The sequence below is a fragment of the Mixophyes fleayi genome, chromosome 5 (genome assembly GCF_038048845.1).
Source record: "Mixophyes fleayi isolate aMixFle1 chromosome 5, aMixFle1.hap1, whole genome shotgun sequence".
Taxonomy (NCBI): domain Eukaryota; kingdom Metazoa; phylum Chordata; class Amphibia; order Anura; family Limnodynastidae; genus Mixophyes; species Mixophyes fleayi.
In genome coordinates, this window is record NC_134406.1 from 180,835,740 (window position 1) to 180,849,145 (window position 13,406).

Genomic DNA, 13,406 nt, shown 5'->3' on the forward strand with positions numbered 1-13,406 from the left:
ATTAACAGGGATCAATTGGTTAAAGTGGAAGTAAACCCTAAAACAATATTTTGATATGTTTGATCTTTCGATATGTAGTACCAGAGTGTGAACTATGCTGTCTTGACTTTTTTCACACACAAAAACAAGTTCAAAAGTTGAATCTAATTTAATATGTTCACAAAAAAACATGTTGAAAAGTTGAACGTGTCTTTGTGTGAACAGATGACTGTACATGTCTATAAATATATGTCAGTCTATACTACATCCCTGACAAATAAACTGCCCTATTAGCTGCAAATGTATGATGCAGCAGCCTAATGTAAACTTTTATATATTTTATATATTTAGATATCATCTTCTATTTGTAAGGCACCACAAAACTTTGCAACACCGGACAGTCAGCATAACAAATCCTAAAAAATTACAATTCATGCATAAAAACAGAACAAGTACATACAAGGTTAAACGAAGGAGGTTCAGAAGGGAGACAGAGGAGTGAAAGTTTCCAGCCCAAGAAAGCATACAGACTAGATATGTCATTTCTGAGACAATAGGAGCTGTTGGAACTGAGATTGTAGAACACTCAGTACTATCAGGTGGAGAAAGTATAGGGACTTCCATAGGTGGGAGCAGCAAGGGAGATGTTCTGGTGGCAGGAGTGAGAGGTGGGTATCAGAGAGAAGGTGGGAATATAGCGCAGAGGAAAATCTTGCAAAAAAGTCAGAAATGTAAGAAGGTGGGGTGTTGGTGAGGGTTTTGTATGTGAGGGTGAGTAACTTGCATGGGATACTGGAGGTAATGGGAAGCCAGTGTAGGCATTTGTAGAGTTTTACAGCAGATCTGGAGAAGAAGATCACTCTTGTTGCAATATTTAGGATAGATTGTAGTTAGTATAAAAGTATAAGGGTAAGCCCACATTGCACACAGTTGCAGTAGTCTGTGCAGGAAGTAATGGGAAAATGCATAAGGTTTTTGATAATGGCCAGTGCAAGGAACAAAATGTGTGAAGTAAAGCTGAGGGCTGAGTTGAGGATGAAACCAAGGCAGTGGGCTTGAAGAACTGGAGATAGTGTAATACTGTTAATGGTGAGGGAAACTGGAGGGGGAGTAGTGGCACTGGAGGAGAGAAGATGATGAGCTTCATTTTGTAGGCAGCTTTTGGACCTCCTAGTAGAGATGGCCGGAAGCCTTAGTAAATCTAGCCCTTAGAGTCAAAAGATAGTTTCTCGAGGATTGGAGACACGATCTTATCTGTAATTCTGGATTTCTTACTCTTATAAGCTATTGACTTTTGTTATTGTATGTACACATTTTTAATCTGGATTTTATAATAAATTTTGTTCTTAATAAAAATACTACAATATCATGTGCTATTGTATATATCCCTTTAGGCTAATTATGCTCACCTATGACTGTGTGTATTACAGAATTGTGACAGTTCTTCTATCACTACCTAGGTGCCATTACAGAAGTGCTTTAGAAATTGGCTGCTACATCTCCCATCCTGAGGCCCAGGAAGACCTAGCTACATCAGGTTATTTGATAAGCAAGTAGCGTGGTTTGGCTTTCCTTTCCACCAGAGAGCGCCTCCTGTTTTCTCTCTATCTAGCACAATGAATTTCACCCTGAAAGCAATAGGTTTTTGGATGACTGACACTCTGGGGTAAATGTATCAAAAGCTGAGAGTTTTCCCAATGGGTTTGAAAATCCAATCAGATTTTAGCTATCATTTATTTAGTACATCCTGCAAAATGATACCTAGAATCTGACTGGCTGCTATAGGAAACATTTCCACTTTTCAAATGCGCCGGAAAACTCCCAGCTTGATACATTTACCTCTCTTTGTTAGAGTGATTTTTGTGGACTTCATTGGAAATTTATACTTTTGTTCTTTGTTAAATGCTATCCTGTAACAGTGTTTCACTTACTACCCTGAGGTTTCTATATAACTGTAATTTGCCCCTATTAGTCATTGTATAAACACACACACATATACTACATGGCCAAAAACATCCCTCCTAATTAGCATGTTTGGCCATTTCAGCCACAACCATTGTTAACATGTGCATAAAATCAAGCATACAGCATTGCAATATCAATAGTCAAACATAAGCAGTTCTGAAGAGCTCAGTGACTTTCAATGTGGCAGGATACCACCTTTCCAATGAGTCAGTTCATTCAATTTCTGCCATTAGGGCTGCTGGGTCAACTGTAAGATTCATTTCCAGATTCAGATGAATCTGGAATACAGAGTGCTGAAGTGTATTGTGCACAAAAATCATCAATCCTCAGTTGCAACACTCACCACCGAGTTTCAAACTGCCTCTGAAAAAAACATCATCACAAGAACTGGTCATCTTAAAGCTTCATGAATTAAGTTTCCAAGGCCGTTGAGCTACAGTCAACCCTCAGATCACCAAGTGCAATGCCAAACGTCGACTGAAGTGGTGCAAAGCACGCACAATTTGACTCTGGAGCAGTGGAAATGCGTTCTCTGAATTGACTAATCACGTTTCACCATCTGAAAGATGAATCTGGATTTGGCGGAGGCTAGAACACTTCCCACCAAAACATGTACTGCCAACTATAAGATTTGGTGGAGGAGGAATGGTCTGGGACTGTTTCTCATCGTTTGGCCTGGGCCTCTTAGTTCCAGTGAAGGAAAATCTTAATGCTACTGCATACAATGACATTGTAGAGATTTGTGTGCTTCCACCTCTGTGGCAACAGTTTGGAGAAGGTTCTTTCCTATTTCAGCATGACAATGCCCCTATACAGAAAGTGAGATCCAACAAAAAATGGTTTCACTAGTTTGGTGTTGAAGACCTTGACTGGTTGCATAGAGCCCTGACCTCAAACCCACAAAATATCTTTGGGATGAATTGGAAAGCCAACTGCGGGATGGCTGCTAACCGGAATTAGCGCAACTGAGCAAGGAGGCGCGGAGTCTAATGTATCCCCCGGTATTCACCAGGGACCCCCACGCAGGTCACAGCTATCCAAGAGAGTCACTCGTGTAGCGACAGTCATACAAGGAGTAGTCAGGCGGTCCAGGTCAAAGCCAAACGAGCAGAGCGGAACACAGGGGGAATCCAGAGATTAGTCAGGGTCAAGTTAAATAGTCGAACCAGCCGGGCAACAAGGTACCAAATCGTAACACAGTATATTAATATGGGGGCTGAGAAACTATGCAATTTACAAAGCTTTTCGCAGCTCGACTTCAAATCCTAATGCCATCTCAGGATGACGTTTGGCACTCGATCATCCATACACTTACCTTTATCTCCTTTTTCATTTACAGAACTGCGCAATCCTGGAAATTTTACCGGCGCATACACAGAAGATCAACAAAAAGTCTGAATAAAGAGATGGCTTGCGTGGGGCCATTGCGCCGATGTAAGGAGCAATGGGAAACCCCATCCTCTATAGCAGAGGAGGGGAAATTTCGCATTGCATTTCAAGGCAGGTAGGTTTTAGTAAATGCCTACGATAATACATTACGCATCACAGCGCAATGTATGCAGTTCACTTGTGTAGAATTAGTAATTAGAACCCCTGGTTGTCACAATTCTAAAAGAATGTCCATGGTCATTTTCCTAGATGCATTTAAGGACCTGGCTCACAGTGCTACCTGGTGGTTTAAAGTGGACCTGGGTTTACTACAATCTCTCTCATGAGATAATAGCTGAGCTTGGCTAGAGGTCACTCTTTTAATTAAAAATACTTCTCTTCAATAAATATTATCTTATTAAGACATGGACATAATAATAGATTCAATACGAGGATAACATGATTGGTTTACTGTGCAGTTAGTCAATAATAAAAAGCAGGGATATTGTCAGGGATATAACAAATCTACAGTAACACCTTTAAAACTTTGCACTGTCATGGAAATTCCCGGCAATTTGCAACACTGTGTAGAAGGTATTCGGACAATATTACTTAAGCTAACAAAACATTGATCAAATCCACATGCAGGTGATGTATTGCAGAAAAAGCAATTGGTCGTCCTGAAATAAAACGAAAAGTATATTATTCAAGGCTCGTTTATAAAGCACATACAGTTTCTTAGAGTAAACTAAGTCCTCATCTGATCCTAACAAGTGTCTGGAAATTAGTAAATGATTTTGCTGTGTGCCTCCCATACAGAGAACGGCGGCGGTGGCAGCAGTCCGGGGGTCTCACCACACGCGCTGCCGGTAACCAGAGCTCCGCTCCCTGGAGACAAAGGGGGGCAGCAGGGGTTGCACATATCCAGCTGTTGTGAGCAGCTGTCCGCCCGGGATAAATTCAGCAGGTGCAAGAGCAACCAATGGGCAGCCATTTCCCGCCCATCCCAAGGGAGGAGTCCCAGTCCGACCGGTTGCTCTTAATGCAACGGAAAGAGGGAGAGGGGCAGTCAGTGTGTAACAGCAGGGCTGGCAGCGTTTCTCCGCCTTCATAGGTTCTCAGCCACAAGGAGTGCGGGACACCCTGCTGAGCACTGTAGAAGCCTTCCCATCTACCTCAGGCATCTCGCTCCTCTGTGCGGCTGCACCGTTGCCGACAAGGAAGGGAATTGCCATTTAATACGGCAGCATTGACTCCTTCACCTGTCCCTGCTGATTTGCATGAGAGAATCGTCCCCGGAGAGCGAGGTGTGTGCAGACCCAGGAGCAGGTACCGGTAGAGGAAGCCGAGATCCCAGAAGATGCACACAACCCAGAAGGACACCACCTACACAAAGATCTTCGTAGGGGGGCTTCCCTATCACACCACGGACTCCAGCCTCAGGAAGTACTTCGAGGTGTTCGGAGACATAGAGGAGGCAGTGGTGATCACAGATAGGCAGACCGGCAAGTCCAGAGGTTATGGCTTTGTAAGTTGGAAGGGTCTCTATGCGATCGGACATGGTAGTTTTCCAGGGTGTTAATCCCGGGCCGATCCACTGTACCATGCTCTGTTGTCTTCGGGCTATGATCTACATGATCATGTCCCCATTATGCCCACACATCTATCGTTCACAACAGGTGCACTGAGAAGTTGTAACTTCCTTGCCTGTCCATATTAACCCCATCGTGTATTTATTTTTACATTGTTCCCGAGTACTATGGCTTGGAACCGCTTCAGCAATTGTAAACACTATTCCTTGTTTTTTTTCTGGCAAGCTCACCCGTGTATCCATAGTATGGAGTCCATTCGTGTGTATTGGGTGCTCTTAGTTCAGCCGCAGTGTTGTTCCTGCGTTCGCATGGACACCGGCCGTGCGCTGCACAGAGCGCGGTCATGTGACACCCCACCCATTTCTCTTTATGCCAGATCAGGTAGACGGCTTTTTAGTGGTTAATAAAGCAGGTGGGTCGGTCCCGAGTACAGCCCCGGGTCAAACAGAAACGAATTGTTGATATGGAAAGTAGCCCCAAACTTGGAGAGTTCCACCCACCTTTACCTACATCTCAGGAGCAGTAGCCTGTACTAAAACCATCCCCAAATCCTGCCTATCCCCTGGGCATTGCACGAGTCTGGGATTAGGATGCAGTCTTGTGCTGCGGAATGACCTCTGCTCGGCAGCGGAATAAAGAGTTTAAACACCTGATTCTTGCACTGTACTAAATATATATAATATATATGTATGTAGTCTGATGACCATTTTACTTGGGATCCTAAATTAGTCCTGAAAGATTAATGTATTATGCTAGATCTGTGTTGTGGTATAGTTTATGTCTCAAACTTCATGTGTGCCTCAAAATAACCTAGCAAGAAAAGATAATGGGAAAAACCATTTTCTGTTGTAAAACTGTAAATTGACGCATCTCTTCCTCTGACATGCTATTTTAAACCTTTCTGCTAATATTGTTCATACATGCTGTATTATATATATATATATAGTATATTACTGCCAGAGTACTCAAATTATTTTTTTTTATATTTTTTCTGGTATGACTGACATTTAGCAACGTAATTCCTTGAGGTCCACCTACAATGACCATCCAAACTTATCCAGACTTTTGATAGTGGTTTAACTTTTTTGTGTGTGGTTAGTGGTGGGGAGGTGGTGTGTAATAATGAAAGTTTTTTTTATCGCACTGTATAGTAATACTGGTTTTATATTCTAGGTTACCATGGCTGACAGAGCTGCTGCAGAGAGGGCATGTAAAGATCCCAATCCAATTATTGATGGGAGGAAAGCCAATGTGAATCTTGCATACCTGGGAGCAAAACCCCGCATAATGCAGCCAGGTACAGTCATCTATTTTATTTTTTGTTTATTTATTTTTTTACTTCTCTTGCCACTGGTAGATTCATTAAACTTTTTTGTTATTAATATAAACATAGCTAGAATTTGTGCATATGAAAATTGATTAGTTATAATTTGATCTATTCTTGTTTCAACAGGTTTTTGCATTTGGGGTTCAGCAGATTCATCCAGCACTTATACAAAGGCCTTTTGGGTAAGTCTTGGAGAAGTTGATTTTGCTTATTGTTGCCATAGTCCCCAAATATATGAAAAGCATGGAAAAGAGTACATTGAGTTCATAAGACCACAAATAATACATCGTTTGTCCAAGTTACTTGGAATATAGTACAATATTTCAGCTGGTTTTCTAGATAACATGCTGAATTGGAAGCCCAACTTCTAGCAATATGCTATAGCACCCACTTCACTTAGTATTAACAGATACTACAGAGATGAGTGCTGTAATATGCATTAAACATGTTTTATCTATTTTAGAATTTGCTATATTAGATATTTAACTTTTTTTTTATTTTTTTCCTCTTTTGCAATAAATTCTCTTGTTGAGGTAACGTGGATAAATATACCATTTCAGTAGTCCATTATATTCCAACTTTTTCCAAACTGGGGTCTTTTCCTGTGGAAGGACAGCTGCTGGACCCTTGTGTACACTATCATTTTCAGTGTTACTCAATGTTATCTATCTCTTTCTAATCTGACAGGGGTCGGTTACAGTTAAGATAACTGATGACAAGGATTTGATGATAAGAGATGGAATAGTTCTGTTTGGAATTAATCTGTGTTACCAGTAGACTCAGAAAACAAGCTAAATGGTGATTAAAGATGCATGTATGTTGGTTGGTTGGTTTTACTTTAAAGTGTATATTTCTAGCTCCTAGACTTGTGTGCCTTTTGAAATTACAGCAATGAAGTGGTGTTTACCGCTAAACCGTGTGTCCTTTTTTTATTTACTTTTTTTTTTCTTTAAGCTAGTAGTGAACATTGTGGTGGTGTTTGGGGTTGGGTGGGGGAGTCTTGACTTGTGTTTATTTGTTGAGGAGTGTTGACTTTGCCATGGGGAGCAAAGGGCCCTTTTTGGCTCTTGCTTCAGAGTTACAGCTTGTTACTTTTTTTTTTTTTTTTTTAACTTGTATTGTAGTGATTTGGTTTCTTTTTGTGTGTGACATTTACTTTGAATTCAGCTTGCATGCTACACACTTAATTTTTTTGCGGGTTCTCTATTAACCATCTGTTCATGTGGGCTTTCTAATTTTTTTTTTTTTTAACTGTGTCCACATCTGCGTATTGGATCCAAATCAATCTACTAATATACCCATTCATTCAAACACCTTCATGGCTCAGTTAACTGGGCCATAGTTTATTTCAAATCTGCTAATAAACATTGCTCTTATGCTACATAATACAATCCTATTATTGTATTTATCCATACATTTAAAGCAGCAGTCAAATCAATGTATTAAAGTAATTATTTGAAACATCCTAGTTGTACCTGAAGATGCTGTGTCTGCCTTTAGGGTATTTGAATTTGGGTCGGGTGGATTCAAAGAAAAATTAACTTAATTTTGGACTTCTGCTTTAAAAACTAATATTAGACTTGTAGAAATGCCCCCCCCCCTTTGCTTTGCACTGTGATACAGCATATAATATGGAGAAACAACAATTTCTTTGAAAAATTGTGAAACGTTTTGCTAGTTAAGTATTTATGTGGCATAGTCGCCACTAGTAACAGTTTCTTCTGTGTTGTCTAACAAACCCTTGTGACAACTGTTTCTTTACTCTAAAGTGCTTAGTGTAATATATAATTGTTGTAGTATCTCAGAGGTTTGTTTAGTGAAACTGCTCTAAAGTTTATATTCAGAAGGCTGCTTTCTAAACTCCATATATGAGTAGGCACTAAGCTTGCTTGTTTGCTAGAACTTTATATTGTGAAACATAAATGGGTGGGGTAAACCATTTGAGCTCTCATTTTAATAATGTTAATCTGCAAGTGCTAACTGACAAACAACTTTTTGTTTTAAAAAAACAAACAAATAAAAAAAAATGGATCTTTTATCTTGTAGACATGTTTGACTGTTATGATGGATTGTTCACTTTGGCCATATAAAGACATTTTACACTCCTAGCCCCTTCTCATATGTCTGTTCAAAAATAGCCCAAATGCAGCTTACCCTGTCAATCACGGAGTGGCGCAGGACTTGGGTGAATTTGTGTTTGAGGATAACAAAGTACATGGTCAGAAATCTTGAAAAATATATATTCATAATCTAACTGTTCATACTGAGAGGTTTGTTTGTTGGATAATTGGCTACGAGGTTTAAGCTGAGAATAAGTATATCTATCTTGGATACAGTACATTGAGCATAGCAACATATGCGTTGTTGCCTACTTGTTTCGAGTATTGCAGCATTCTATGTCTCTGCTGTAAATTCGACAAAACAGAGATGTACCTAATTAAGATGACATTTGTGGAAAGGCACTTGCAGTAAAGCCGATGGATTGGTACAGAGTGCATTTTATTTTTGTTCTGCCAGTTAATCACACCCAATTCTCCCTTCTTTATATCGATCACTTAGAACACATTTAAACTGGCAGTACGTAAAATAGTGTACAAAAAACTTTAGTAAAATATATCTAGAAGCTTAGAGGCAATGCTTTAAAAATATTTCACTCAGTGTGCAAAAACTTGCCAATAAACAAATGGATCCTGGTGCTTTGCCTGAGCAATAAGATCACTGTCCGGTTTGACCAATCACGTGGGAGACCAAAATAGATTGGGCACATAGACTGAGCCACCAGGTCATATAGAGCCCAATTAGTGCAGATCAAATAACTCATCGGCCCACCTTTTTCTGTATGTCCCTATCCCTATGACCTAATCTGATCAATATCTGATATTTGTTGGAATTGGTGGATGTATTCAGCCCTCACATGCAGCAACTTGTGGACAAACTGGCTTGACTAATGTGCAGGCAGATTAACTGATGCCAAGTTCTTATTTCATTCTTTTCATATTTATTTTAGTTACCTTAGAATCTCTCAACATCATTTGACAACTTTAAGCTAAATATGAAATAAGCAACACTGCAGATCACAGTTTTATGTACTTATTGGTGTGTACACTAGTCACATAGTAAAGTTTACATTGCTATTAGACAACATTGGCTGGATTTAATGACCTCAGACTAAACTGTCATCGGGTTATATTAAGTGCATATTCGTAATTAGCTTCTAGCTTTACTGTGTAATATTTTGGCTAGCAGAGACTGTAAGCAGCTACTGCAAGTGGAAAGAGCTTGATAATTCTATCCTGTTTCATAGGAAACCATAATACTGCCAGTTACTGTCATTAGGTTGATACAGTGACCCATTCTACATTTGAACGAATTAACTATAACTCTTGTTTGTGTTTTTGTTTTTCTGGGGGGCTGGTTCTTTATCCCTCTTTTTACTTGGGGTCCTTCTTGCAATCATGGAGTGAACGCTTCAGATTTTCTGCTTTCCCCATGTACATATTTGGGCATTAAACTATGTATAGAATATTTGTCAACTTTGAAACTGTGTTTGGGTTTTATAAAACAAAGTTCACCCTTGTGAGATGAACTTTGCTCCGAGTAATTAATACCCCCTGCTTTTTGTTTGGGTCAAATGTGCAGTGACTGACATATAGCTGTCTGCCCCAATTATTCGAATTGTATGAGAAGTGTGGAAAACTTAAGCGTCCCGTGGTAGGTTTCTTATGGCAAATACTGGGAATGTATAGGAAACCCAGGACATATCGGAGAACTAAACTTGTAGGTAGGGTGATGTACTACACTAAGGGGCATATTCAATTGTCCGCGGTTTCTGCCGCAGAAAAACTATTACCGGTATTACGGTAATAGTAAGCCGGATTTCAGCTAGCAGCTCCCTGAGCCGCGAGCTAAAATCCAGCGATAAAAGTACCGTAATACCAGTATTTACTTATACTATTACCGTTATGACGGTAATAATGCGCGGGGCACGTTACTTTTGGCTGTAACGCCAACAATTGAATATGCCCCTAAATATTCTATTGTGAAGATTGGGATTTTATTTGAATGTATCTTTAAATCTCAGTCATATTGCTTCTACTAAAAAGCCATTAAGATATATATTTTATCTTCTATGCATTATACTACATGGGTGTTTTTTGTCTAACCCTAGGTTTCTATAGATTCCCTCACAAATACTTTTTCTTATTTGTCTGACTGAGAAGTAAACCAGCTGACTCGAAACTGGAAGTTTAGTTGACGGGTATTTAAAATGATTTGACCTTTACATCCTTGTAACAGTGTGATGCACATGTATTTGAGATTTTATGCTATGGAGTATGGCATAGCATCTGAAAAGCTTCAACACCTACAGCATTATAGAAGTTTTCTGCACTGTTTTGAATGTGTGACTCTGCTGTGTATTCCACCACTTTAAGTTTTGTTTTTTTTTTTTTTTGTCGCCTGCAAATTTTATTTTATTTATTTTTTCTTTAAGGGTGACTAAGGTTGCAGAGATTAATGTGTGCTGAGTCTGCAGAGTACTTTTGGTAGGGTTGCCACAATAAGTTTAAAACTACATGGGATTTCCAAAAATTGAACAAGTTACAGTTCAGAGACAGCAAGCCCTCAAATGGGTGCAAGCCCTTGGATTTTATCAAACGTTTTAATCCTTCACATGTTTGAGAAAAATCGGGGTTTAAATAATAATCGCTCCAAGATTTAAAGTAATCATTGAAGACTCTTTTGTATTGTCGCCAACTGAAATTTTTAAAGCTTTCTATTGCGGCAACCCTATGCACATAACCACTAAATTTAATGTTGGGTCAATTGATGAACACATTGCTATGATGACCGGTTTATTTTCTTTGTTCCTGTTTTACTAACTACAATCTCTTTCTGTGCTCCTATAGGATTCCTGCACATTATGTTTACCCACATGCTTTTGTGCAACCAGGAGTTGTAATTCCACATGTCCAACCTACAGCTGCAGCATCTACAAGTCCATATATTGACTACACTGGTGCAGCCTATGCCCAGTACTCTGCTGCTGCCGCCGCCGCTGCTGCCTATGATCAATACCCATATGCGGCTTCTCCAGCTGCAACAGGATATGTCACCGCTGCAGGTTATGGATACGCAGTTCAGCAACCCCTCACTGCTGCGGCTCCAGGAACCGCCGCAGCAGCCGCTGCCGCTTTTGGTCAATACCAGCCTCAACAGCTGCAGGCTGATCGCATGCAGTAGCACATAGACTTTTGAAGTTATCAACCATATCTATATATTTTTTTCTTTTTCAGCCTTCCAGTTTGTATAGATGAGACCATATCAAATTAGGCTAAATGGCTTTAAGGAGAAACAAACTGCTTTTGGGGGGGAAAAAAAATTACATTATTCCAGCTTCTGTATGTAGTATGCATCCAACTTACAAATGTGTTTCAGGCATTAAGGATCTACTATGATTAGTTTTCTTGGTGAGTTGTGAAAACTCAAACTATACAGAATCTATTTTTACATCAGGGAAAGAAACTGCCTTTTTCTATTCTGAGAAAGAGAACCACTTTTTTTTTTTTTTTTTTCACAAAATGTTAAAACCAGGGAAATATCAATCAGCAATATGTAGCCTGTACAAAGTAAAATGTTCAAAGCACAAACTGTCATGTATTCTCAAACTGACCTATTGCAGTTTGTGTTGGTGAGAAACATGCCGTTAACACTGACATGTTGGAGGCACATGGCCTACTGGTCACATGATGATGGATAGGCACCAAAGCTATTTTCTCATCTGTCCTTTATATAAATGGAACTATGGCGCAAGTGATGTGGAATTAACGGGTGCAACAGCTGTACAGACAATCAATAACACAGACCGTTCTGGAGAGAACACATCACTTGTGCTTATTTGATGAGCTTGTCACATTCTAATCCCTCTCCCCATCCTGTTTCGCTTTTGGAAATCTAACTGCTGGTGTCAGCTATTCTGATTCTGAAATAGGATCAGTCTTCTATTTTATTACACCTATTCATAGCTTGTGAATAACATCAGGAAGATACTTGCAAATGTTAACCCTTTAAGGACTCGTTTTTTTGTCTTTTTTTTTTTTTTCTTTAAGAAAACATGGGGCCCCTTATTCTGGATTGTAGGGGGACCGTTTGTTTTTTTTTTTTAGTTTTTTTTTATTTCTTTCAAAGTATTTAAGTAAAGTATTTATCAATAAGTTCAGTACAACATGAGTTGCAGTTCTTTAAGGGTTAACTAATATGGTTTGTACTGTGCCTTAACTGTAACATTTATTGAAAGAAAGCTATTTATTTTGAAAGTTTTACTATGGTGCGCTCTGAAGAAGGGAACTTTGGATGCGCCAATTATGTATTCATCTCATGATATAAATTATTTAAGTAAGTTTAGATGTAGAAAATATTAATCTATTCAACGGAAATGTTGACTTGGATTTATTTAAATTCTGAATGTGCACTGTGTAATATCCCTACTTTAACACTTCTGGATTTTTACATTATGGTAGTAGACTTGCGCTTTCTTTTTTCCCTTCCCCTTTCTATGAAGATCTCTTTAAGCAGTATACTATACATTTCATTTGTATGTAGGATATTGTCTATATATATATATATATATATTTTTTTTTTTCTTTACTAGAAAAGTGCTGCTTTATACAATGACTTGTAAAACTGCAATACTTGGCAATTTTTATTCTTGACTTAAACATGAATATTTTACACTGTAATGGGTTTTTATACTTGAACAATTTCATACAAGGGAAGTAAAGACAGCATTTTTATGGACATTTGTCTAAATGTCACTGGATTTCTTTAAAGTATTCAGAATACTAGCCAGTGTTATGTAATTGTAGACAAGAATCTCCATGCATATTATTTATTCATTATATGTTGCTTTATAACAGTTAAAATCTATTAATTTCACTTGTATTAAATACAATAAAAAAATCTTATTGCATTATTATTTGTTGGCTGATACATGACAGATAATGCATGTGTGCTTGTTGCACGTATGTAAAGGAACCGCTACAGTGTTGTGATCTGGATTTTCATATTTTAAAGATAAGGGGGGCAGTGGTAGTGACTAGGGATAGTCAAATGTATACACTGGGTCCATGAACTTGCAGGATTTAAGCTAGGTACACGCTACAGGGTTTTTGTCCAAT

The 13,406-nt window shown here is 38.9% G+C and overlaps 1 protein-coding gene across 2 annotated transcripts; it reads left to right on the forward strand.

Annotated features, from left to right (window-relative positions):
* The first annotated feature begins 4,360 nt into the window (after positions 1 to 4,360).
* RBM24 (RNA binding motif protein 24) lies at positions 4,361 to 13,187 on the forward strand. 2 transcript variants are annotated; one of them, XM_075213107.1, is made up of 4 exons: positions 4,361 to 4,840; positions 6,078 to 6,202; positions 6,360 to 6,413; positions 11,139 to 13,183. In XM_075213107.1, the coding sequence occupies exons 1-4, from the start codon at positions 4,673 to 4,675 to the stop codon at positions 11,470 to 11,472; spliced, it is 681 nt and encodes a 226-aa protein (XP_075069208.1). In that variant the 5' UTR covers positions 4,361 to 4,672; the 3' UTR covers positions 11,473 to 13,183. The 2 variants fall into 2 exon arrangements, with proteins under 2 accessions (XP_075069208.1, XP_075069209.1); XM_075213108.1 differs by lacking the exon at positions 4,361 to 4,840 and adding an exon at positions 5,215 to 5,591 and having other exon boundaries at positions 11,139 to 13,187.
* The last annotated feature ends 219 nt before the right edge of the window (positions 13,188 to 13,406 follow it).